The sequence below is a fragment of the Phaenicophaeus curvirostris genome, chromosome 1 (assembly GCF_032191515.1).
Source record: "Phaenicophaeus curvirostris isolate KB17595 chromosome 1, BPBGC_Pcur_1.0, whole genome shotgun sequence".
Classification (NCBI taxonomy): domain Eukaryota; kingdom Metazoa; phylum Chordata; class Aves; order Cuculiformes; family Cuculidae; genus Phaenicophaeus; species Phaenicophaeus curvirostris.
In genome coordinates, this window is record NC_091392.1 from 204,582,822 (window position 1) to 204,609,240 (window position 26,419).

General features: G+C 37.4%; 1 protein-coding gene across 9 annotated transcripts in view; it reads right to left on the reverse strand.

Moving 5' to 3' along the window:
- The window catches only part of GRIA4 (glutamate ionotropic receptor AMPA type subunit 4), a 239,829-nt gene that overhangs the window by 42,432 nt on the left and 170,978 nt on the right, over positions 1-26,419 (reverse strand). For 8 of the 9 annotated variants that reach the window (XR_011339722.1, XM_069883475.1, XM_069883476.1 and 5 more), the window contains exons 9-13: positions 25,158-25,268; positions 16,527-16,733; positions 8,863-9,233; positions 7,327-7,525; positions 2,228-2,475 (exon numbers count right to left, since the gene is read on the reverse strand). Coding sequence is in view for 8 of the 9 variants with exons in the window: in XM_069883475.1 (XP_069739576.1) it covers positions 2,228-2,475; positions 7,327-7,525; positions 8,863-9,233; positions 16,527-16,733; positions 25,158-25,268 (1,136 nt within the window). In the remaining variant the exon portion in view is untranslated. Of the gene's footprint in view, positions 1-2,227; positions 2,476-7,326; positions 7,526-8,862; positions 9,234-16,526; positions 16,734-22,030; positions 23,855-25,157; positions 25,269-26,419 lie in introns of those variants that run through there. The other variant, XM_069883484.1, reaches the window with a different exon arrangement.

Sequence of the window (26,419 nt, forward strand, 5' to 3'; positions counted from 1 at the left end):
GAAAGGCTCGGGAAAAGCATGGGCATGGACAGCCAGTCAAGACAGCTTGAAAGAAGATTTGGTCCAATTTTCCGGTTGGGTAGGATTTCTCCTATTCCCGTTTTTGAAACACACTTGAAGTTAGAATGTGAAAAAGTAAATGCTTTTGATCACATCACCCTAGTGATAGTTGATGACACCCAGTTAGATCAAACCTTGGCCTCACTGAACCATATAGTGGCTTGGTCTTTAGCTGAGATAGAAACAGGTTTTTAAAATAGATCCTCATAATCACGGTTGTGCTCTCTGTTCTTATTCAACTGTCTTACTAGGCCCTTCTTCTTCTAAATGCTTTATGTCTTATCCCCATTACTCCTAGATATTTTTATCTAGCCAACTGAACAAACCTGAAATAAACCCAAATTTTACACAAACCAACTTCTACTGGCTACTAGTGCTCTTTGCATGAGGCAGGCTCTTGGTGGTGTTGGCTACTCCACAGAAAGAGGGACTAAGGAGCACCATAAAGCATGCTCAGAGCAAATACCCCACTGTCAGGATATATATGACAGCAGCTAAATTGATTTCTAAAACGTTTGCTCTAGGTTTGGCACAGTAGAGCACAATTGTGTCAGCAACGGGCACTCCCTCACTTTGGGAAAGTTTCTTCACTCAACTGTACTGCTGCCTACCTAGGTCTGAAACACTGAGAAGGAGATAGCAATATATTAGAGAGATTAAACAAAAATATGTTCTTTGAAAATACATGCAGATAATAGATAAGCCTTTCCTATGTCTGCTGCCTTCTACCTTTAACAACTCCGTAAGTTCTGGAGGGGCTTTTCTTTATAATCAGTATCTTTATTGTTGTCATTTTCCCTTTGTCACCTCCTTATGTTGTCTGGCTACTTCAGCAATGCAAGCAACAGTTTTTAAATCTGAGAGGTACTGATTGTTAAAGACTGAGAAATCATATTAAAGCACTGAAATGACTGGTCTGATTTTCCCTTGCACATACAAACATACAAATCTCCTTTTGCTGTGGATGGAAATGATTCTGACAATAATCCTACTCCCATCAGTGTAATGCAGTGAAGGCTACTGAGGTTTGTGGTGCCTGTGCAGGTTAAACTGGTGAGTTAAGAGTAAGTCTAGTTATCTGCATAGTGGTAACGATATCTCCTCTGTTGTCATGGATGCAGACAGGTACCTCCATAGCTATTTCCTGCACAGAGCTATGGCTCCATCCACTCTCGCAACTCCTCCTTTCAACTCGCTTCATCTCCTTTGCAAATCCACTTCATCAGAGCCAGTTGTAACCCCTTACCATAAGCACATAGGTGAAACCTGAGAAGTGGGGTGCTGGTTGCTCTGTGGGCTGCTCCTTCTCCCCCACCTGTGTGTGTCCTATTGCTGTAAGACTCCACAGGCTGTGCTCCCTCAATCTGTGAGTTACTCTTTTGTTTTGAAGAAAACTGGCAAGTCTACCAGAGGAAAAAAGGCAAGTTTTGTTTGCCTTAAAGACAACACAATGGTCAATACCACCAATTTTAACACAGAACTAGTACCTCCACTTCTCTTTCCCTGGCAATTCGAATGAAAAGCAAATGATGTTCTGCTTGATATTCAAAAACTCTCCTACTTAACTGAATGCATCGGATACCATGATAAAGAAAATACTGGTCAGTTTGAAGGCAGTACTGAAATGCATAATGCTAGAAACACAAACTTTTTTTCTAAATAAGAAGGTGCTTTATCAAAAAAGCTCTTTAATGAAGGACTAATTGCCTCCAAGTGATGACATTTCAAAAAAGCATGTTACAAGCAGCTTCTTATTCAGAAATTAGCAGCCAAGATCAATAAACAAAACAAGATGTAGGCATACTATTGATGTAGATATTGATGCAGATAATGTAGGCATAATACTGCTATAAAGGGTTGACTTTGGTGAAAAAAAGCTGATGAAATAGAATAGCTGATGTTAATTCTATTGAGTCTGACTTCAAGTAGCTAGTGTTCAACCAGTTTGGTTTTTATATGGCCTTGAAAGTTATGCAAACTATTGCTGCTAAATCCATATTGCAATTAGAAATGGTTACCTTTGTTGATCAAAAAAAAATATGAAATGGAAGAAAAGAAAAATAACATACCATGATCACACACAAAACAAAAAGAGCTATATCAGGGACATCAGGGAAGGTGGAATACTATAACAACACATTTTATATTGTTATACTATTCCACCCACCTTAATGGAGAACCCTTCGGTGTGGCTACGCCATAGCCTTTCGAATCCAGATTTCCTCCCACTTTCATGGTGTCACATGGCTTTCGTTGCTCAATGTATTCATTCATGGTAGACTCCAGCAGGAAGGCAAACTTGCCCTTGGATTTGCGGACACGAGCTACTCCCTCTGCAGTAGTCCTAGTGAACACTGATGGCTCAGCTGATTTCATGTAGGTCCACATCTTTTCATACACTGCTATTTTTGATCTCTGGAGAAAATTAGAAAGAAGTTAGAACAAAAGACTGCTGCAACATTTCAGAATGGCACTGTTCAAAATAAAATCAAACAGGCTTAATTTTTCAAACAACTTGGGTTGGGAAAATCATACTTGGATAAGGGTTTTCTTTGAATTCCACAATTATTTAAAAGAAACAAGAAATAACAGTATCAATACTATAAAATCATATATTTTTAGGCCCAGTTAGCCTCTAGCAGTCACAATAAAATAACTGCAAGGCTAAGATGTGAAATTACTGTTAGTTAGAGGCAGTTCAGAGAGTAAAAGTGTTGTAAAGCATGTTTTAGAGAATTACATACAAAATAGATATCCACAGTAAATCTGTATGGGAAAGAGAAACAATAAAAAAATCTCCCCACAAACACTGAGCTGAACCTTGAAGCATTTCTCAGCTCTAACATCAACTTCTTACACCATCAGAAACACAATAGCGTAAGTAAGACTTCTGCTTTTGTAATTCTGAGTCCACAATACATTCAATTTGCATTCAGAAAGGCCGCACAACATTTCAGGACCTAGTTCACAATAAAGGATGGAAACAGCAAATTGAACAAAATATGCTATTAAAGGAAAAAAAATGCTCTGAGCACTTATCTTATAGAAATATTAGGTATGTTTTTACTGCAATATCAGTGGATTTATTTTAAAGACTCTGATCCTGTCAGTAATTGAGAAATGTGCTTGCTCAAAGTATGTACAAGAATTCATGGCTTAGCATGCATTAGCTGGAAATTTTCCTGTCTGGAAATGCATAATGTAACTACAAGTAAAGACTTAAGCTAAAATAGAACTTAGTAAAAAATAAAATCAAACAAAAATTTTCATTGAAAGGAAGAAAGGAAATGCTGTCAGGTTCAGAAGATTCTCATCCTCATTAGATTCACTCAACAACTCCTTTGCTTCCTCTAGCAACAGGGATAAATATATGCAAACCAGCAGTGTGTCAGGTGAACACTATACAGCATTTTTATTTAATAACAGATGGCACTTGCCTCCTCTTATGCATGCTGCAAAAAGGACTTTTTAACCCAATGCTCAAGTCAGCTTTTATTTGAATCAAGAGGAGTTTCTAGCTAAGCAAGATTTGGTCTGTGACCCCATTCCTACACTATGCTAAGCACTCGAGGAAAATATTCATTATTATTAGGTCCTGAAACAAAGGGCCCTAGATTATTTAAAAAATATACAGTCCTATAATCTAGGTATTATTTAGGTTTAAAATGACTTTAAAAAGCCAGCAACTGAGTGTTTCTATAGTTATGAGCAATTTTCCTGAAACACTTCTTTTTACCGATTACTGAATTATTGTATTATTACTTATAAAATATTTCTTTAGGGAGATAGGTCTAACCTGAAAATAAGTGGCATTTAACCAGAAATGTTTAATAAAATTATTATATCGCATCGTAAACTGTTCTTGCTTTTTTAGCTTTCTATTTGAATCATTTTATCCTTCTGTCAAATATAGTAAAATGTAAATTAGTGACACCCGTGCATGTCCAAAATCACATCCTGCCTTGTCACCCTCTCCTTGCACTGTAGTCACAGCTACTTTTCATTGACATAATAGTGGCTCAGAGCACAGTGTAAGCTAAGCCACCCATACATTCTTTTTGCTTTCTGCTGATGTAATTTCCTGGATTCAAATTTACAGCGAGAAAAATAATTGGAAGAGAGGAGCAATGAATCAGGTAGCATAGGAAGAATATTTATTTGCCTTTGTCTACCTTCACTTCCAATCATTTCTCACACATTAACATCCATATCATCAGATTCTTTACAAAGTAAACACGTAATAGGTAACCTTCATTCAAAGCTAAAACCACACAACACACAAATTAGCTCTATTAGTAAGAGGAAACAATGCCCTAAATCAATTAGAGATGGTTGCAGTTAAATCTATTTTGTTTAGGATTTAGTTTCCTCTGCCTGACAAGTGAAAAAAAAAATAAAAATACGGGAAGTCTAACAAGGTATCTGCTCTCTAAGAACATTTTCTTCTCCCGAACCTCCATTTGTTGACATTCAATTTCTACATGTCAGCTCAGAGCAAAAATTGATGAGCAAACCAACAGATACTCTTTTTTTATACGAGGAAACATTACAGCTTTCTCCTGCAGCCAGCCAAGCTAGGATAATTTTAAAAGCTTTTCTAAGCAGGAGTGCTAAAACTAAGTTCTTTCCTTCTTGAGCAAGTTACTCAGAAAATGCAGCTCTCATTGTGTCTAAAATAGATAATAAGGGTAAATAGTTAATAATATCAATGCTGTCTTTTTCTTTATGCTGGATTTAAAATGATTTTTTCCCTTTTCTGTTTTAAATACAGAATTAAAGCAGACTGAATAGCTGTTTAGAGTTTCTGGCATTTTAATCAGAAATGATCAAATGATGAGAAAATACCCTGAAGGCTCATAGTCAGCCAGATAGTAATCACTGACAGAAAACTTACACAGGAGTCTAATCCCAAAAGTGACGATGTTTGCTTCCAACCACACAAAATGTTAGTCTTGGCAAACAAATCTTCTCATGCTAGCGTTTCATGCTAAATCTTAATTTATGCCTTTTGCAAACAGTGTTCGTGCAAATATTGCCATTCAATGATGTTTTTTCATTGTCCCTGCTTTGTGAAAAATGTTTTTCGAAGTAGCATATACAATATCATTGACAATCACTACACTGTTGCAGAGATTAGAAATAATTTGATAACAGGGCCTCAATTGCATAATATTCTAAAAAGTGATCAAAGCATTCTAAATCCTGATAAAGCTCCGAATTTTGCATATACACCTATATTTAGTATTTGTAGCTACTTTTCATGTTTTCCTTTGTATTTTGAAATAAAGGAAAAATAGATAAAAAGAACACTGATTTTCCTTCTTTTTTCTCTTAACTCTTTGAGATTAAAGTGAAAGAATTGCTGTCATTACAGACAGACAATGAATCTTGTCTTTGAGGAAAGATCTTACATGAAATATTGTTTCAAACAGAAAGGTACCTGTGTTTACAGGATGATTTAAAAGAATCATGAATCTTTTGTGACCAACACTGTTTTTATGTCAAAAGGCCTGACCTCATTAATTCAAAAAAATACCTTGTACAAGCATTTTGAAACTCTTAAGGAAACAACCCCATTCCTTTGTTCTTTACTGTTTCCTTGGGAATTAATTTTTCCATCATCACAAAAAAAAAAACATTGCAAGCACTGGATACTTTTGAAAATGCAACAAGTTAATAAATCCAAAATTAAATAAATCTGCCGAGTCCTTACCATTCTGTTTTTAACTATCATCACCACTTCATTCTAGTTGAAAGAACTATTCATACACACATATAGTGGCTACCAACTCAGCTTGTGATGAACTGAAACTGGAATTAAATACCTGGAATTAAATACCTCCCTTTCCACAAAATGAGCTAAAGAAGAAACTATGGGTCATGCGTACATGAATAAAAATAATGAGTACTGAGGGATCATACTCTTTTCAAGAAAATAGGAAATATAGCTACCTGAGAATTTTAACTCTCTCTATAGTTGATGCAAAGAGGAAGATTGCTTTAAAGGGTTATTATGTACAGGATGCACCTGGGTGTGTTTCTTTCTCCAGTGTCTACAGAAGAAATCTAGAAAACTAGCTTAAACTCCTTGCACAGGTTCATTGTGTGAAGTCTCAGTACTGTGTCTTGGTTAAGTGCCATTTACATCTTACAAGGCATAATCTTTTTACAACTAATAGAAAATATTTGTAAGTTCTTCTATGGGAATATTTCATGCAATAAAAAGTTTATTTCACTACAGACCTTTTGGGGGTCACTCAGCATCATACCTTTAACTGATACTGCCTATAGCTCACAAATTCTATCCATAATTTTGTTAATGATTCACTGAGTTCAGTATGGCCAACCTGAAAACAGTCAAGGTGCACGAGGGTACCTGGCACAGAACAGTCCCCTTTATATTAGACAATAAGAAGAAATTATTGCTCCATCTTCCTTTCTTCAGAAAATTTCTTAAACTGCCCCTTTCAGATAAACAACGCTCCTAAACTGTGCAATTTCCAAGAAAGGATTACTGGCTCACAGCATTTATGCAGAGCCATGTTCAAACACTAAACTCGCACACATTCAGTCAACTAGGCTTAACTTTCATCTGCTAGAGACAAGAAATAAAGCAGGAGGGACTGTGTATTATGTACTCCTTGCCCAGGCTTCCTGTTTTCCAGCTGCCAGATGATGAGGATTACAAACCGACTACAATAAAGCAGGAAAGCAAATGAAAATGAAGTAATCAATACAGACAGCGTAGACATATGAATGGCTATTTAGGCTATTTCCTAATGCTCCAACCACATCCCCTCAAGATATATGTTCTCTTTATTATTCATCTGAAAGTCAGCAAATTAAAAAATGCATTTCCTGCCCACCACTCAAGACCCTAAAGCAAAATGCACACAGCCAAATCCATAAGCAGAAACAAAACCTGCAAGACTCCATATTATCATCATAGGCTTTCGATGCTGCACATCATTTCAGTACTGTAGCTTCAGATGAATCAATAGTGCAATGCTGCTTTAATTATCACTGGCTTCAGTATCCCTCAGGGCACCTCTTTTGCCCAATATGAAAGCGTCAATAAGCTTTCCACAAATTAAAATAACTAAAAGCTCCAACAAAGGCTGTTGTGGGGGTAAAAACATTGCTGAAGTATTGCAGGTGTTACAAACTATATTACCTGTAATTGCAAAGTAACATTATTTCACACTTCCAAGCGTCTTATAAGAGCAGCCCGTAGTGACAGCTGCTCGAATGGACATGCCAACTTACTCTGAAGAACTCTTTGGTTGACCCTGAGTCCAGTGTCCCATAAGCAATTTCGGTTTGTTTGGCAAGGTCTTCTGCACTTTCTATGGGCGAGACCATTCGCTCAACAGTCAAGAAAGCAGCGAGGTTAGCAGTGTAGGATGAAATAATGATGAGCGTGAAGAACCACCAGACACCTCCAACAATGCGTCCTGAGAGGGATCTAAACATGAATAAGATAATGCACATTTTCCCATCTCATAAGCCATGAAGAGAGAGAGACAGAAAGAGAGAAGGCACCATTATTGCTGAATGTGTATCATTAAGCAACAGTCAATGGGAGGGAGATAATTTGCATTTTAAATACTAACAAATGCTTTTTCTTTTCAATCTTACTGCCTACAGCACAGAGTCCACTGTATTAATACATATCACGCACATACAGATGTTTGAATTTTCTCAAACAGTAATCTCAGTGTTCTCATTATTTCAAGAAATGCCTAACATTGCAAAATTTAGTCCAAAAAAATGGTTAGGTAATCTCTTTTTGGAGACAAAAGTAAAGCACGGTAGCTGCAAATCAGTAGTTTTCTCTATTTCTTCTTAAAAAAAAATACGACACAAAAGACTTTGTATATGGATTATGTTGGCTGTAGGATTAAAATGTTCCTGTCACCCAAACTTATCAAACATTCTACAAGCTGCTTTCACATTCTTCTTTTTTTTTAAGAAGCAAGCATTTTGTGGTAACATAGATATTTATCTTAAATAAAAAATTATGTTTTACATTTTAATACCTGTAATTTGATGAGAAGGCTGTTGAGGAGTAACATACATCAAGACTTAGTACCAGTTTTGTCAGCTTTTAACTTCAATAATAGCAGTTAGGCCAATGCTGAATACTCTCAAAATCTCACTGTAAATGGCTAAAATGAAGCATTCAAGTTTGAAAGTCTGGGTCACAATGTTTAATTAAGAATTTGGAGTTACTGCAGGCTACAGTTCCAGAACATCTTAAAAGGCTGAGAAATTCAGGACTGGGATCATACATTACATCTGCGGAACCCACTCTGTAAGGCACAGCTTAGCAATATAGCATGGCTTCTCAGAAACAGATGGTCAAATAGTCTCTCTCTTACAGCTAGTGATAGTCTGGAAGCAGCACTAAAGAATTTCACAGGGAACAGAAATCGGACATTCATTCAGGCAAGGCAAAAATTCAGCACGACAGTGTGCGTTTCATAATTGTAATACAATGGAATTAATTTAGCAACAACAGAATTCCTCTGAAGCCAACTCGGTGGAATTGCCCCTGCGTGTACCTGCTGTTTCTGAGAGCTGTTTGTGGTTTATGCACATCGATGTATATGTAAAACAATAGTAATGACTGCAATTCAAAGTAGATTCTCTGTTGCCTTTATCATAGATATTAAAGAAAGAAAAAAATGAAAAAGCTTCTTAAAGAATAGACTTCAAAACACTGCCAGGAAAATAAAAGAAGGAAGATTTTATGCTTCAGTGTTGAAGATAAAATGCAAATTTAAAAGATTTGACACAAACCTCGGGGAAATATCACATCCTTGTTGCATAAAGGCACCCAGGGAAAACCAGAGGCTGTTGAATATGCCAAACTCGTTGGGAGGCTGGTCACTGGGTCCTTCTTTCCCATCCTCTGGTTCTTCTGTGTGCCACTCATATGGGCTAAACCTGCTAACTAGGAACAGGACCACACTGACACCAATGTAGGCAAAGACTATGCACATCCAGATCTCATAGGCCAAAGGGTCCAAGAAGGAAAACACTCCTGGTTTAGATTTCTGGGGCTTTTTGATCATAATGGATATCCCCAAACTCATAAAAGGCTTAGAAAAATCAATGACCTCTTCTCGTACCAAAGTGATGGTCAGAGGCGCAACAGCAATCTCTGCTTTCTATAAAGAAAAAAGAAATATAGATGTATAGATTAATTGGATATGGCTCATACACTCAGCTAAGCAGCTAATTCCAAAGGTATGTCATTAACATCAGGACACTGTGGTTTAAATGTTCTTTATACCATATTTCTGTTTCTTCCTATCATAGTCTATATTTACTTAATATGCTTTGAGTATAACACACATATTGCAGGTTTTTATTTTACAGAATTATAGAAATACTTGATTTTCCTGCTAAGGAGAAGACTCTTGAAAGTTACAGAGATGGGCAGCAGCGTAGATAGAACATTTTAGGTATTAATTTATATTTAAAGTAAAGGAATACAAGGAAGAATGAAAACTGAGAATGACCTTGTTGTCACTGAATGTATACAGATTTTTTTATAAGATCCCAGAAACAGTCACTTATTATAATTTTTTTCTTAAGATACAATCATTCTTGGAGGAAAGTCAGCTCAGACTCAAAGAAGATCCAAATTGCATGAAGCAGCAAAGGTGATTAACTATTGCCATGATGTTACAAAACTGCACACAGTTGTCTTGAGGAAAAGATAGTTCAATAAGAATGAATCAGATTTTAAACAGTGTGAAAAACGAAAGTATACATAAAATAGCCGTGCAAAATCATGCACTAATTGCAGAAGAAGTGTGTTGAATTCAGTAGGGACAGGAATGATTTCTAATATGTTTCTCTAATACGTTCTTTAAATGAAGATGCCAGTCTTGAATGAATCGTTATTGACGATGATGGTGATTACAGCTGCTAACAATGATGTCTCCATGAACTGTAAGGGAACGCCACTCTGTTAATGGGTCTTTTTGATTTATATATAGTGACAGGACTAGGGGCAATGGCTATAAACTGGAGGGGGGCAGATTCAGACTGGACATAAGGAGGAATTTCTTCATGATGAGAGTGGTGAGGTGCTGAAGCAGGTTGCCCAGGGAAGTTGTGGCTGCCCCATCCCTGGATGTGTTCAAGGCCGGGTTGGATGGGGCCTTGGGCAGCCTGGTCTGATGGGAGGTGTCCCTGCCCATGGCAGTGGGTTGGAACTGGATGATCATTAAGGCCCCTTCCAACCCAAACTACTCTATGATTCTATGATTATATAATTCTATAATATTACATTAAGGTCTGCCCCTTGCCTTGTGTTGCCTTGGTTGCCTTGCCTTGAACACCGAAGCTGTCACTACTGCAGTACTTAATATGGGAATTGTAAGAGATGCGCTAGTAGGAGGGGAACAGATGCAGAAGCTGCTGAAAAACCTTCCTCCTGTTTATCAATGTGGTGTTGTATTTCTGTGGATTCACAGAGCAGCCTGTGCTCTGTGACCAGCACGGACCTCTTACAGAACTTAGAGGCTAAGGAGGGTAACAGAGCCTGTTTTAAGAACACTTGGTGTTGGCTGCAACTAAGATAGACTCACAACCTGCCTTCTGCAGTGGCATTCATCTGCTTCGGGCCTCAGTATGTGAGAAAATCTGCCTGCACCCCACCTCATGCCCAGTCATCACAATTAGGAGATATTCATAAATCTCCATAACAGAACTGTTGCAGTTTTATTTTCTAAACACTTAGTTAGCCCAAACTCATCTTATGGATGACATCTAGAGATACAGTACATAACCCACAGTATAGCAAAGCATTTAAGCATGTTTGTATTTTAGGATGTTTTTAAGGACATTCATATTCAGTAAAATATACAAGGATATATTTAAAGCCCATCAATTTCAATGGGATTAAAACATGCTGAAAATTAAGTATGTGTTTAAACAGCTTAATCCAAGTGTTACATAAATAGCTCGTGTGATAAAAAGAAAATGCAATTGGAATGTAGACTTTTTTGTCACCTCACAACTCTGAAACAGATAAATGCATTTCAAATAGTATGGTTTTATTACTTTACACACTAAGTTCTACTGAGCTATACATATTTTAGAGAACTTAATTTAAAACTAATTTCACGTAACTGAAATTTAAACCTATGTTGGTGGCTGTATAATTTTGAATAATTCAACAGAACCGACTCATTCCAGTGCAGTGGCCAAAAAAATGCAAATTTGTATTAAAATGTCTATATATTAATCATCAGATTATATACGTCATTCTGAAATAGTTGTGATGCAAATACTTATCATCGTAATTTTATGTGAAGATATTACAGTTTAAGCAACACAATTAAAATAATCATTTTGCACTCATAACAGACATTATCTCTGGTGCTAATGTCTTGGGTAAACATGATAGTATTACTAATTCTTTTAATGTAAATTTTGTAATACAAGGAATTTAAAAAAATTGCTTCTTGAAGTCTTGTGATTACTGAAGTGTGACTGAAATAGATATTTATGAAGATAAGTAGTATATGAAGAAAATTTACATTTATAAAATACATTTTTAAATACCCTGAAAACTGTAAAGTAAATTTGCTTTCTGGACTCTAAGGAATATAGGATGGTTTCAGCTAATGCCATTGCTGCATGGTTTTTTGTATTTATTCTCACTTGTAATTTCCTTTTTCTGGAAGCATGCTTTCCTTCCTTAGAGTCAATTTCTTTTATAATCCTAAATTTCAGCTATTGTGAAAGTTTAATGTGAAGTCCTTGAAATGAATTAACTGAAAGACTAAGGCAAACTGATCTATATTGCTAATCTGCTCTGTATTTGTGACAGAGCGGTAACTTCATTAACACAGTGTAAATGACACACCTGGTCATTGGTCTTTGAAAGTGTCAGCTAACACTTCATTTTTTGTGCCTGCAGATTGCCACTGGGATTAAAAGAAGGCTCTTTGAGGGTTATTAGTTTTTACGATGTGAGACGAAAAAGTGACAGCACCATTTTAGTAGGAATTGTGGGGATTTTAAAGACCTAATTAGCACATTGCATATTGTATGTGAAAGACCAGCTAAGATTCATCTTACCAACTCTAAATGCTTACAGAGTACACACAGAATTAGAACTACATCAGAACTAGCTGCCTCCACTACTTTCAGGAGTTAACGAGAAGAAATAGGAACTTATCCTATTTTATTGCAATAGTGATCTAATTTTACATATTACTCATAGAGAGGAGGGTGCTGGCCTCTTCTCCCAAGTGACAGGGGACAGGACAAGAGGGAATGGCCTCAAGCTCCACCAGGGGAGGTTTAGGCTGGACATTAGGAAAAAAATTTTCACAGAAAGGGTCATTGGGCACTGGAACAGGCTGCCCAGGGAGGTGGTTGAGTCACCTTCCCTGGAGGTGTTTAAGGGACGGGTGGACGAGGTGCTGAGGGATATGGTTTAGTGTTTGATAGGAATGGCTGGACTCGATGATCCGGTGGGTCTCTTCCAAGCTGGTTATTCTATGATTCTATGATTCTATGAAACCTGTTTCATGCCAATGAATATAGAGGGACACCACACAGCTAGGTCATAATTAGATGCCAAAAAATTGGAAAAGTGCAGCCTCCCCAATCTGATCATATTATTTATTATTTTTGAAAGACTACTGTGTGCTATATTGAGGGCTACATAAACTCTTCATTGTTGAAAGCTAAATAATGACAATAGTAGTGCATTATAATCATCAGCATTTGTGCCTTCCCCAGTTAATGTGCACCATATAATTATGGATTTAGATGATTAACATTATAACAATGGTGCAAACAAGTAATGGTTTTGTTGCCAGTGAAATTTGTTTTGACAAAGGCTAGTGATACTTCACACTTCAATTAACTGCATTTTTAATAGCATTTCAATGTAATAGCAGCACCACTACCAAGTACAGATGGTTCTAGACCATTCCGATATTATACAATGGGGAAAGATTAAGTTTGATGGTAAAAGACTTATTTATACTGTTCCAGAATATATTATTATAACCTTCTCTATAAAAGCTATCATTGGTACAAGTTGTATGAAGTTGGTAAGCCTTTCTGAGAAAAATCATGCAGGAAGTGATTTCAAATTTAGAAGCTCATGTCTTCTCAGATTTTAAAATGAAATGAGTTGTGAGCTTTTGTGTTAAGAAGTGAAGGAATAGCATTCTGTGCCAGTAGAATGAATATTTAATTTGAGCTCACTGTTAGTGCACTTGGAAACACCTGTTACATACGCTTAACTTTATTTCACCCCCAGCCAGCATTTCTTCTGGGAGGTTGATATCGAGGGGTATAGGGCCTCACATCAACACTGCAGCAAGTGTTTGGAAAGATCAGAGACAAATGACCAGGATTTCCTGGCAGTTTTTAATAGGATGTTAAAAAAAAATAGGAAAATAAACACACACCCCTCCTCAACCTTCCGTACAGTTGTAGCAAAACTGTAAAGTATAACACTTTATACAGTTTCCCCTGGGATATGATGGAAAAATCACCTACAGAGTTTAGGTGACAATCGAGCTGCCCTGTGCAATATTTGAAGGTGTCCAGCTACCAGAATGACCAATAATGCATACGGGTCTGAAGGGAACGTGATAAAATTGGCAAATGTCCCCTCTCAGTAATGCAGAAAAGTGCCATTGGGTTATGCTGTAAAGAGCAGGAGAGGAGGGGAGCCTTTCACGTGGCACAGAAAAGAATCAGTCTCACTGGCCAGCACAAAACTGTCCATTAATCCTTTAATGTGCTTGGGAATTAGAAACTGTAAAATGTTTTTCCCAATTACGTGTTGTTAACTTGCTAATTCAGTTGCAAATTCTGTCCCAATCCTGACTGCATACAAAAAGCCCTGCTTGAAGCACAGCCAACTGCTCAGAGGTCTTATGTTTATGATTTGGGGATCTACCAGAGAAGATGAACACCCTCTTACAGCACAGCTTTGCAGGAAAGCCTCTGGCTGACTGATTTTTATGCTTTCTCCATATGGAACGGGCCAGGGAACCTGATGTTCCCTATATCATCTGGCAAGGACTCAATGAAGTTGGAGGGAGGATGTTCTTCATGGATTCTCGATAGAAATATTAAGCAGCAGACTTCTAGAAGTTAACGGGAAGAATGATTTCTCTTAAAGCTACACCTGTAAAGGGACATTTAAGATGCTTGGGCTTTAAGCCCAGCTGTCACTGGACAGTCTGTGTTGCTAACATGAAAGTTATTTAACCTTTAAACCAGGATGACAGCATTCAAGTTGCTTATAGAAAATAGTCCCTCTACTCCATGCTAGTGCCCAGCTGGGCTCCAAAACTGTTTTGGAAAGTAATTATGGGCCAAAAATACAACACGACCATTGTTGCAATTTAACAGTTAGGCAAGCAAGTGCCAGTGCTGAGGGCCATTGCCCAGTTCCACTGAGGTACTGGGATGCTTTATAGCCTAAGGGAGCCTTTGGACAGTACAGCAAACATACTGGGCAAAAGCAGACTTCTGACAGTGCTTTCAGTAAAAAAGCAGCTCTAAGAGCTTTGCTGTGGCTCATTCCCAGAGCTCAGTTCCAGAATCACAGTCAGATTGCAGCCTTCCTAAATGGATAGTTGCGCAGGAGCTTTTAAACTTGGTCATCAAACCTTTAAAGAGCCTTCACCTCACTTATTTCCATTACAAAAAATGAAGTGTTGACCATGAATTCTGTGACATCATCTTCATATAGGTGATTTGCAACAGGCTCCTTAAGCCTATGAGTTTAGTTGCTTTCACCTACGTTAAAAGCCACAGGTCATATTCCTATACTGGCATGAGCCTCTGTGTGAGCTTCTTAATGGAAATTTATTTTTCATTCTAGCAGTTGGGTTTGATGAAATATTTTTTCATTGCAAATAAATGGAGAAAAAAGCCCCAAACTGAAAACTAAAGTGTAGTTTCCTCTATAATTTTTAACTAGATGACACACCACTGAAACTCTGGTAATAAAACTCTACATCTGGGTGAAGGAATTTTCTCACAAGAAATAAAAGTTCTCAGATGTTTTAAAAAAACTACCGCTGTAAAACAGTGCATAGCCATCTGCATCCATGTATGGCCATTCTGATTAAAAGTCAGACATGGAGTTGCCTCTGTTTTGGTAAAATAAGTCTGAAATACCCATGAATTTTAAAATCCTGAGAGTTGAGCTGCTTCTAAGCCATGAATGTGGATATATATACTTGATCATTCAGCTTTTCCACTCTTTAAGGACACAAGTGAGGTTGGTTGCTCCAAGAACTTCCAAGAACATATAGGGGTTTGTGAGACTGGTGTAATCTTCCTATTTCCGTGTCAAGGGGAAAGCAACAACATTCTGGGCACCTTTTCCCACACTCCTACAGCACACAGTCTATTTTATGTTGAGGAGTCCCTTGAACTGATGCTAATGGAGAAGACTGACAAAATGTATCAGGTATTCTTAGCTGATGGCAGGGAACAGAAATGGGGGTGCTAGAAAACCCACTAGGCTTCTGCCACACGTGTCTCTAACCATCACTGAAATAGCAAAAACTACAACTGAGGGTGAACCAACTGGTATGTAGTAGTTTTTTATTGGGAGATTGAGGCACGTTGTGAGTTCATTGGTGGAAATGTTCCACCTGAACAGTTTTAGGATTTTTATTTTATTATTACACTACTAAAAAGAGAATTTTCCGTAAGAATTCTGATCTGTTCTTAGTGTGGATACTACCAACTCCAGTGATCAGCAAGCACCACACTAAGTTTTGCTACTTCTGGTAATACCAGATACTGCAAATATTTCTTTGGGTTTGCTGGAACTCTTTTCATTAAATATCACAACTTTATGCATCAGCAGAATTATTAACTGTTAAGCTATTCTGAAGAAGCCTTCTCTGGGTCACTGTATAAGACAATGCTCTTAGTAGCTGAATTTAGCAAGTTTGCTCTTAAATTTTGTTATTGATGTTCATCATAGAAGTCTGTCTTATTTCTGAATTTGCTAATTGTGAACTTGCCTGTACTTGTTCATTATATATGTTTAATAAATGATAGTAGATTCTCCATTTCTCAGACTAGACCAAGAATCCTACCTTTTTTAAAGATCTCTCCACCATTCCATGCAAATGAATAAATATTCTTCCCTACTAAGTTTTACAATGTATCAGGAACAGACAGTCTTTAGCATTAGTTCTAGCATTAATGAATATTTAAGTGATGGGCAAATTATGGATGTTCTAATGTTACAAGGTATTAGTTGAATAAATAGTAGAATTTGCATGAAAGTACTGATTTTCACTTGAAAATAAATGAAAGCGCAGAGATCTGAAACAGAATTATTTCTTTTCTGTAACCCCAATGTTAAATAAAATGCATGTGTATTTCCTATTGCATGACTAATACTATGACAAATTAAGTCCTGCTTCAAAAATTGATATGCTTACCCCATAAACAAGTTCTCCCACCATCCCATTCCAGATTTTTGTCTCTGGATCCCTTGCTCCGTATTTTCCATCAGGAACAATGGCAATTTTGTACTTGATACCAATATGTTTTGCAATTTCTGACGCCAGATCTACACAGTATCCTTCAAACTTGTCATTCCCTTCAAACGTATCATGGTTTTTCTTGAACATAACATATGGGGCTTCCTATAATGAAAGAAGTAGAACTGTAAAGGAGAAGTATACAGAATATACTCTGAAATGTAACATGTCACCTACTGATTGAACAACACACATTTTATCAAAAGTTTGTGGACAGTATTAACATATTTAAATTAAAATATATGAACAGGAATCTTCCTGGGAAGGTATAGTGTTTATATTGTGATTTAGCTTTTACATTTCACGAGATTTATAACAAATAAATCAAATTATAAAATTATAATGACAAATTATAAACACAAAAATTATCCAAGAATGCATACCAGTTTTACTTTATTTCAAATGAAAGACCTTAGTGCAGTATATGCCAAATGTAATGCATGAATAGAGGCTGAACATATACAATGGAAATGACTGTGGGATAATGCAAGATATAGTTTATGCTTTTTACTTCAGCAAGTAAGCAAATCCTCTGACATGTTGTGGTTAACTGTCTATGTAAGTTCAGATTCACAGCCTGAATGATTTGCTTTCTTAGGGTTCAGAATGCATAGTTACCAAGAGGCTACATACATTTTAGTGAGAACACAAAAAAACATTCTGGAGGAAACACTCATCTTCCCCTTTGAATAAGCAGTGCAGATTCTGCAAGGTCTTTTAGGATGAATCTAAGCAATATGTATGCATGGACAAAAATGGTATTAAGCTGACACTGACTTTACATGCTTCATGAAAACAAGTACCAAAATATTTTTGGTTGGTGAGTGGCACTGAAAAGAAGTAAAAGCTATCCTGAAAAGTGAATCTTTCATTCCCGGGGTAAAAGATACTATCATAAAAGTGAACGTTCACAGATTGGGAATTCAAGGTCACATAGGGAAAACAAGGTCATATTTTCCTTTTTTTTTTGCTCTGCATGGATTCAGACTTTAGCAATCATTATGTAAAACTATAATTCCTGGTGATATTTTAAATTACTTCGCTAATTCACATTCATAGGCTGTTCCAGACAAAAACCTCCTCACTAGTGTCACCCTTTGTTTGAATTTACATCACAAACCACCAGCAATTTATGTTTTCTCTGTGCTGGCTCTGGTTTTCTGACACTAACTTTGGTAGTACTCTGCCCTATTCACATCTCTCCTACATAAATACTTAGTGCAAAAATAAAGATAAAAGCAAATGTAAATGTGTAGTCTGAGAATGTCTGCTTCATTGAAACTACATTGACATCAACTGCAAACAACGGTAATTTTCTAACATTTATTAGGTGTTTTACAAGGGAGGATGTGTGGCATTACATGAGCAATAAGGGGGCTGAATAAACCAATTCCAAAATTTATCAGCGTCACGTAAATTTTCCACTTCAGTTACCAATATGTAACTCCTATTAGCACGGTGTGGATTCACCCAAAAACTTGATTGTCGAGCCTGAACAGTATTTTTAATTTACTATTACCAGGTCAAAAGAGAAAAAATAGAAAACAAATACCTCATATGTGGGAAGCACTACTCCCTCTGCCCAGGACCCACCTTAGTACAGGGATGGCAGAACGCAGCTTTGCGTAATGTGAGTGGAGAAAGTTATGTTACTTCAAAGTTATTTACTTCAATGTGAGAGAAAGGTCCCAGATTAAATTCAACCAGTTCAGGGATGGGGAAGTACTAGCGTTTCCTTAAAGACAAAACTAGGTTCCTAAGTATTGCAGGAATGTTTCAGTCTTGAGTGTATTCCCAGAGCACCTCTGCTCCCATCACCTCCTTCTATGTTATTTTCTGGTATGGTCATGTCTCTTTGGGCCAAAGTCCATTAGCTGCAGTTCAGTGTTGAAGGCTATTGATGCATTATAAACATCACTTCAACTAAGGAACCACACGGCATAGAAAATGTCCATCCACAACGATCATTTCCAAAGTCAAGCTCTGCCTGACTACCTAGTTCCTTGATCTATATACAAGTATAAATGCCCAGAGAAATTTGAAGGTGACAACAGCAGATTGTTGCATTTCATGAGCACGTAGTTATGACCTCGGCACAGCTGAGGATCACCAAGGACTTCTAAACTTGGGGCAATCAAAAAAACATGCCGTTATACTGATGTGTGTGGCCTGGGCACTGAGAAAACCACTGACCTATAGCATTAACTACGCACTGTAATCACTGCAGAGATGCAGTGAATGCCTTTGCCAATACAGAGTTTGTATCTTCAAAGGAAAACTGCTAAGTATTATGAGCAGCCTGCATCATTTTTTGTATTCCTATGCCTGGTTACATCAGCTTAATGCCAACTAGCTGCCTTCCAGAGGGAGGGAGGGAGGAGAGCAGGGAGAAGGGGTCCTGCCGTCTCTTTGCAGTAGATCTTGATTTTGTGAAGTATTTTGGGCATACAAATAAAAACATTCCTCCCTCATGTAAGCTTTTTTGTTCCCACAAGAGGAAAAGCCAAAATCTGGGCATTTCTACATATGTCATTTCACAATAATGATTAAAAATATACAGTGGCAAAATCTACTATGTCTCTTGACTGTGATTTAGCCAACAGCTGATAGAAATAAAACCAAGTCATGTCTCATATCTTGCACTTGTGGACCTGCCTTACTGTTACATTTGCTTGCTGTATCTCAGAACCAATTTTATTTTTCAAAGACCACAGTCAGTGACTGCTAGCTCTTCTGATTCAGCCTGTCTTATAAATCCCAAATCAAAGGCATAACATTATAGTCACATCAGAAAATAATAATTCTGGAGAGGACACAAACCAGACAGGCACAGAGGAAGCCAGGTCAGCCTGCTTCTTCTCCCAATACCCAGACACTATGCTTCTGGCTGCACATCATCACTGACAGGGCTGCTACAAAAAAGCACTTAAACTGTCTCTGCACAGTCAAGTGAAGTGATGGAAACCTTATTTTTCCTCCTAAAGGCTAAATAAACTTCAGCCCTTCTCCCCATGAGTATTGTGAGGGAATGCAGTGGGGTTCAACACTTTCCTTGGTAGATGCAAGCAGAGGCAATCCCATCCAGTGGAGGGACCACCAAGCGAGGACTCAGAAGACCTGGGGTCTAGCAGGGATCTGTTGAGTAACTTGGAGGAAAGACATTGGTTCTCTCCCGATCCTCTTTATTCACTCTTATGCATACACTGATCTTACTGATTTAGAGCAAAAAAAATACAACCAGAAACATCTCTTATAATGCAGTTCTCTTATACAGTAAGGTAGCACCTCCTGCTGTGACTGCTTTAAAATAAGCGGCAATTGAGTGAGATCTGATTAAAAGTAATGGAAACACCTACTACCTTTTGCTTAGTATGTTGTCCTTCCTCTTCTACCTATTTTACACCAAACAAATAACAGATTCTTTAATTGTTGTGCCTACTTCACTTGCCAAATAACGAGACATGTATTTTGAGGGCAGAATTTGATGGAGGGATGTGGGTTGGACTGAATGTGGCTTTCTGGTAAAGACTGATGTCAAAAATAAAAATAAAAAATAGTAGTACTAGTTTTAAATTTTGTCCATTTCAGACTTTCAAGGTGTTTCAAACCAAGGATGTGTGGATATGTTACTATAATAACATCAGGGCACTGCAAGGCAAGTTTTACAGGTTTGCTAACAAGCAACTTCTACAGATGAACATGCAAGGTCACACTGCAATGTCATGAAATATCTGAACTGATCAATAGTATGTAATCACCCATATCTTGATGTACTTTTCTATCTGTGGCACTGAAAAAGATTATTTTTTCCTGTATAAAATCTACAAAGAGGCAGTATCTCCTATCATATTGGTTGAAATAACTAAAAACAATAGGCATACTTCAGCATTTCAAGTTATATAGCAACTTGCCTACTAAAAATATTACTTCTCACCATCATCATTGTATTTTCTACATTTTTGAACCATAAACTCTTAACTTACTGATGTAAAACAAAAATTTGACTCACTGCTGAATGAGGTTCAACACCACAATATTTGCAAGATTTCAGCTGATTAATAGTATCCTATGGGGTAGTGAATCAAGTAAAAGTCCACATAAAAATGATCAATGACTAGCACGGAACAGATTATTTGAAATGGTGCAAGCTTTACTTACATACTTCACAATTTTATAACAATACTTAACATTTGTAAATACAAGGTGATGTCTGAAACAATTACCTTTATAGATGTAAACAAATCATTCCACCACATTGCCACGAATTCATGTGTACAGTAAAATGCTCACAGCTGATGATTCATACTATAAGGGAAGCTGGAGAAAGTAACTAACCTGAAGACCAAACAGATCTATGTTTGGCTTTCCTATTCTAAAGTTCATTTCAAAATCTTTAAACATTGTAAAAATAATTTGTAAATGTGACAAATACTTGTGCAAGGAAACGTCTCTTTTCTAGAACAGGAGTGGCACACATTATCACACTTTATTCTGAAAGAACCTTCTGTAGGAAGGTTTTTTTGGTTTTTGTGAGTTTTTTTCTTGTTTGTTTTATTTTTTCTGAATAAAGTGTCCAGGATTCGGTTTGAAGTTTCTACTATTTTCATGCAACAAACCTTTTTTTTTCCTCCAGTTTACTAAGGATTTTGATTAATAAATTTTCTACTGAAAAAATACTTTTCTACTATGTGAAAAAAGGTTATAGTTAGAATTTTTGAGGTAAGACTCCTTCAAGAGTGTATTATTCAAAACAATTAGGGTGGTTCTCAGTCACCTAATGAAGTTTATCTGTCTTCTAAGATGCTCTAAGGTAACCTGCTTGATCTCCAAGTGCCATTCAGCAGGTCCTTCGTGCTGCCCTATACGAACAGGTCTGATCTCCTCAGTGTAAGGCATCCATCCATGGGACATTGAATCACTTTCTAAATCTTTGTTGGCTTTGATGAGAACTTACATGCTTGGGGTACAACTTATCCCATATGCCTGAAACAAAATACACTAGCTGCGACATCTAGATGGAGTGATCATACCTGGCACCAGACAGGCATGTGTCATCTTCCCAGTGTAAAAAATGGGGTTAGGCAGTATATCCTCGAGCATCTTAAATGTCACTGAGTGCTTTTCAGTGGGCAACTGAATCAATACCCTTTGTAAAGGCATCTATATTTAGGTTACTCAGTTGTGAACTAGGTCTTGCCCTTGCATCTTTGTCTGCCAACATCTAAACTATCTCACTAAAATATTGAACTGGAAGCCACAACACGGATGCAGCTCATGTAGATTGAGTTTTGGTTCTAAAATATTTCTGCAATTTTTAAGTTTTGCCATCTCAGAGTAGGTACAGAGTTGGCTGAAATGGAATAGAAAGTTTGGAGTAATCTTTCCAGGCTACTCCCCTATTTCAATAACTTGTTACCATATTTTTCAACTCGCTAAATTAGAGATGATCATTCTTCCTAGCTGTATAAGTCACTCTACGTTAGTGGTAGAGGAGAGCAGTGCACGGCATCTCTTCTCCAGTCACACAATGCATCTTCTGTGCACTTGGAGGTCCAAATCCCACCCTGGAGAGAATGCTTCTGCACACAAATAGAAAATCTGTCCTTTCCAGAGGGCCAGATGTGCAGGAGGCTGCACATCACAGGAGGTGCAAGACGTGGGTCTCTTCCAGGAGCTATAAAAAGCAGGCCTGCATGGCAGTTGGTAAAAAGCATCAGCTGCCCTTGCTGCCACCTCCTTCTGGGCTGCTCCTTCACCACATGACTAATCAAAGATAGATTGAGTGCCTATGCACTGAATCAAAACTGTAAAATAAATTCTACGTGCTCTCACTGTGTTACAAATGAACATAACATTTTGCCAAGTAGAAAAACACTATACTAAGTTCTTTGAGTGCAGAGCTAATTTGTTATAATGCACTTTCTATGCAACAGCCATAAAGCCACATTACAGCAAAGTAAGCGTAGACATATAAAAACTGAAGAAACAGCAGGCAAATCAACTTGTGCTGTTTGGCTTCAGGAAAATTAAAGTGAGCCATGCTGAAACCTTGTAAACATTTCTTACACTGCCACGACACCTGTCTTTGAAGACTGAAAAGCCTGACAGCACTGGTTGCAGAAGCTTTCAGGTTTAATGTTGGAAAATATGCATGCAACCAAAATTCTGTGTGTCATCTACAGTGCTTCAAATTCCCTACAATGTGAAGAGGGCAACGAATAAGTGAAAAAGTATCTGGTCTGGCATTTGCAACTGATTATAACACAGAGAAGAACAAAATAACAGGATTCTAAAAGTTATTCTAGTTAAAGATATCTTTTCTTTGTGTATGTGATCATATGGTTGTGGATGCTAACTATAGTGCCCTATCAGGCCAATATTAAGAATCATGGTTCTAATCTGCCTTCAGCATCATGTTTGCAGCTCCCAGTGAAGTCAAGGGGAGAGGGACATGATAAGGCAGAATTCCCCATATATTCTTATTCAAACCAAATTCTGATTTCTCTTGCACTGTGATTTTGAAACATTGGAAGGAGACACTTTTGGTCAAGAAGTAGCGCTGCTTTCAAATCGTTGCATTTATCCCAAAATGACATGCTGCATAAACACAGGGCATGCTTTGGAATATTAATTCAGCTTTTTGGTTTTGAAAATGATCCCACCAGTCCTTTCAGTACAGGGACTGGAAAAGTCCTTTTGAAGATAACATTTATTCTGCACATCAAAATGCTTCAATGCAAACAGGACAGGCAAGATAACACATTTTAAAAGCTTTCTTGTTTTCTTTTTTTTTTTTTTTCCTTTCTGGCAAACAGGAACCTTTTATAATACTGTTCATTATTATTTTTTTGCTCACTTCTCCTAAGCTTGGAGCTATTTATGGAAATTACAGTATTCATGTATGGTAGCTTCAGTCAAAGATATCAGGATTGGTATGAGAGGAAAATTTCGACTGAAAGCTTGTTATTCACATCGTTCTCTTCTCAGCTTGGCAAAGTTGAAGGTTAACGTCATCTGTTCTAGACATTTCAGATTAGTCACAGAACTTTTCTTGGTGGTTCAGTGCCTGGTCATCCAGTCAGAGGAACAGTAATCCATATGGAAAAATTAGCTCAATGCTGCTAGACTGGTGGTTAATACTTGAGCCTTAGTTAGGAATGTTCGCAGCATCTTGGGACTCTTTTCTTCCTTGATCAATTTCTTAAAATAGGATTCTTCATCAGAGGCTGAAAAGAGGAGGACTGTACTGAAGTATACTTTTTTTTTCCATCACCAAGTCTTTTTTTTTTTTTAGGAAAAAGATACATATATTTTAAATGTCCCATGCAAAAAAAAATAAAATAAAAAGAAAAGTTACACAATTCGGTTAGGAGTTACATTCTGATTTCTTGTATAGCAGTTTGGTTGCTTTGCATCCTGGAATGATAATCTTCAACAGGAGATTTGTTAAGACATACTTAATGTATAAATGCTGATACACACTGCTGGAAACCTGGTAACTAACTGCATTTTTTGAGTAAGAAAATACCTTGACATTTTTCTTTGGATTATTTTCAACTCTGTACTAAATTACAAAAATTATTGCTTAACAACACATATAGAATATTCCTTCCAATTTGAGACACATTTTATTCAAAAGGGTTAAAATGTCTTGTCTAAATGAAGCAGGTGAAAAGGGCAGTGAACTGAGATGTAAAATCTTAAAAGTGGTCAGGTAAAGGTCACCCTTTTCCAGCTGGCTTTGACAAACACCAGCTTAAAAGGGCATGTCTGACTTCAGAGGGAAAATTGTTAAATATTTTGTTTAAAATACAGATTTGCAAGAAACAATGGTTTTGAAAAACTATGTATTAAAAATGTAAATGAATGAGGCATCTGCATTCTTCTTTGCAATCAATCTTTAATAACACCAATACCACTAGGAAATCAGCCCCCGAATTGATTTAGATTTTATTATACTGGAAATTTTATCAAAATGCTGAATAAAGATACTAAGAAATATGTTCTAATGCATCTACTAAATTAACGGATTCATTCACAATTAAAAGCAGATAATCCATTTCTGATTGGCTGTCTGAACTATACTACTTAGAATTCCAGCTCCTGTGAATGTCAATTTTGAATTTATAATGTATCAACAAAAAGGGATGCATTATAGACATCTCATTTTATACCCTCTGTTCAGTTCTGTCATTTAGAGGTTTTTGGCTTTTCTTTTCTTCCACTTTCTTTCGAGTCAAGATTTATTAATTAGAGGTTGAAAGGATTCACTTATATTTCTGAGACTTACTTTAGTAAAAAATGGAAAACACTGAATAAAGGAAAAAAATTACCGCAACTCAGTTTTAAAAGCCTGATTTCAAGTGAATCATTGCATTAAATGCGCACCAAATAAACTTTGTACAGACATGACAGCCAAGATAATTAAGATATATGGCTCTCACCCTCCCAGTAACCTAGGCAATGGCAGACTAAATTAAAGCATTGTGTCACACACCAGTATAAGAATTAAAAAAAGAAACACCTTACCAAAATTGTGGTGACAACTACTGTTCTATTCTCAATGGCTGAAGTGTCATTTCCAAGTGTAGGTTCATGCTGAATCAAAACTAATTTATCCATGTCATTCCAGTAACCAACCTGCAAAACAAAATGTGGATAATTTACAGTAGAAGTCTACATTCTGTATAATTACAAATATAAATTATTGTAAGAACAACAGAGTGATCTGAATATGATTTTGTACCAAAGAAAATGCTGTCGGACTCACAGAGAGGTGCACATATCGAACATTTTGCATACAGCGTATTGCACCACTGCTGCACAGAGTCAGACCTCATATCACTGCTATTCATGATCCTAAATGATCTAAGCAACTTTAACCAGAGGCACAAGTTAAATATCATTTTCAAGTTTGAAGCCTTCCTGGGACAGAAATGACACGTAAGAATTTTTGCTCCCCGTGAGAAAATTTTCCTTCACTAACCCTCCACATCTTCTGGTCTTAGATGGAGGAGTGAAAGACATTTGAATGACAGCTTTGCAATTCCACGGCTGATCTCAATTCCCTGCTCCATTGTGGACCTCCCATGAGACCCCAACCCAGGGACTTACACCAGGCTCGTTCCACTTAACCACTAGCACTGACCTTTAGTACCTACATTAGAAGCCTTGTTATTAAAGCTTTCTTTATGGCCACTGGGCAGATGGGCATCACCAGATAGTGACTCAGCTCATGCAGGATAAACAACCCTCCTAGACAAGTGCTTGCTTTCCCTAATGACTCTAAAGCATGGTGAGAGTGAATTCACTCTAAAAGTATCTCTGGTAAGTGCCTACAGAGAGATGGAACAAATCAGATTTTCCACTCCCTGGCTGCAGTTAGAATCATGGAACCATAGAATCACCAGGTTGGAAGAGACCCACCAGATCATCGAGTCCAACCATTCCTGTCAAACACTAAACCATTCCCCTCATCACCTCGTCCACCCGCGCCTTAAACACCTCCAGGGAAGGTGAATCAACCACCTCCCTGGGCAGCCTGTTCCAGTGCCCAATGACCCTTTCTGTGAAAAATTATTTCCTGATGTCCAGCCTGAACCTCCCCTGGCGGAGCTTGAGGCCATTCCCTCTTGTCCTGTTCCCTGTCACTTGGGAGAAGAGGCCAGCTCCCTCGTCTCCACAACCTCCTTTCAGGTAGTTGTAGAGAGCAATGAGGTCTCCCCTCAGCCTCCTCTTCACCAGCCTAAACAACCCCAGCTCTCTCAGCCATTCCTCATAAGACCTGTTCT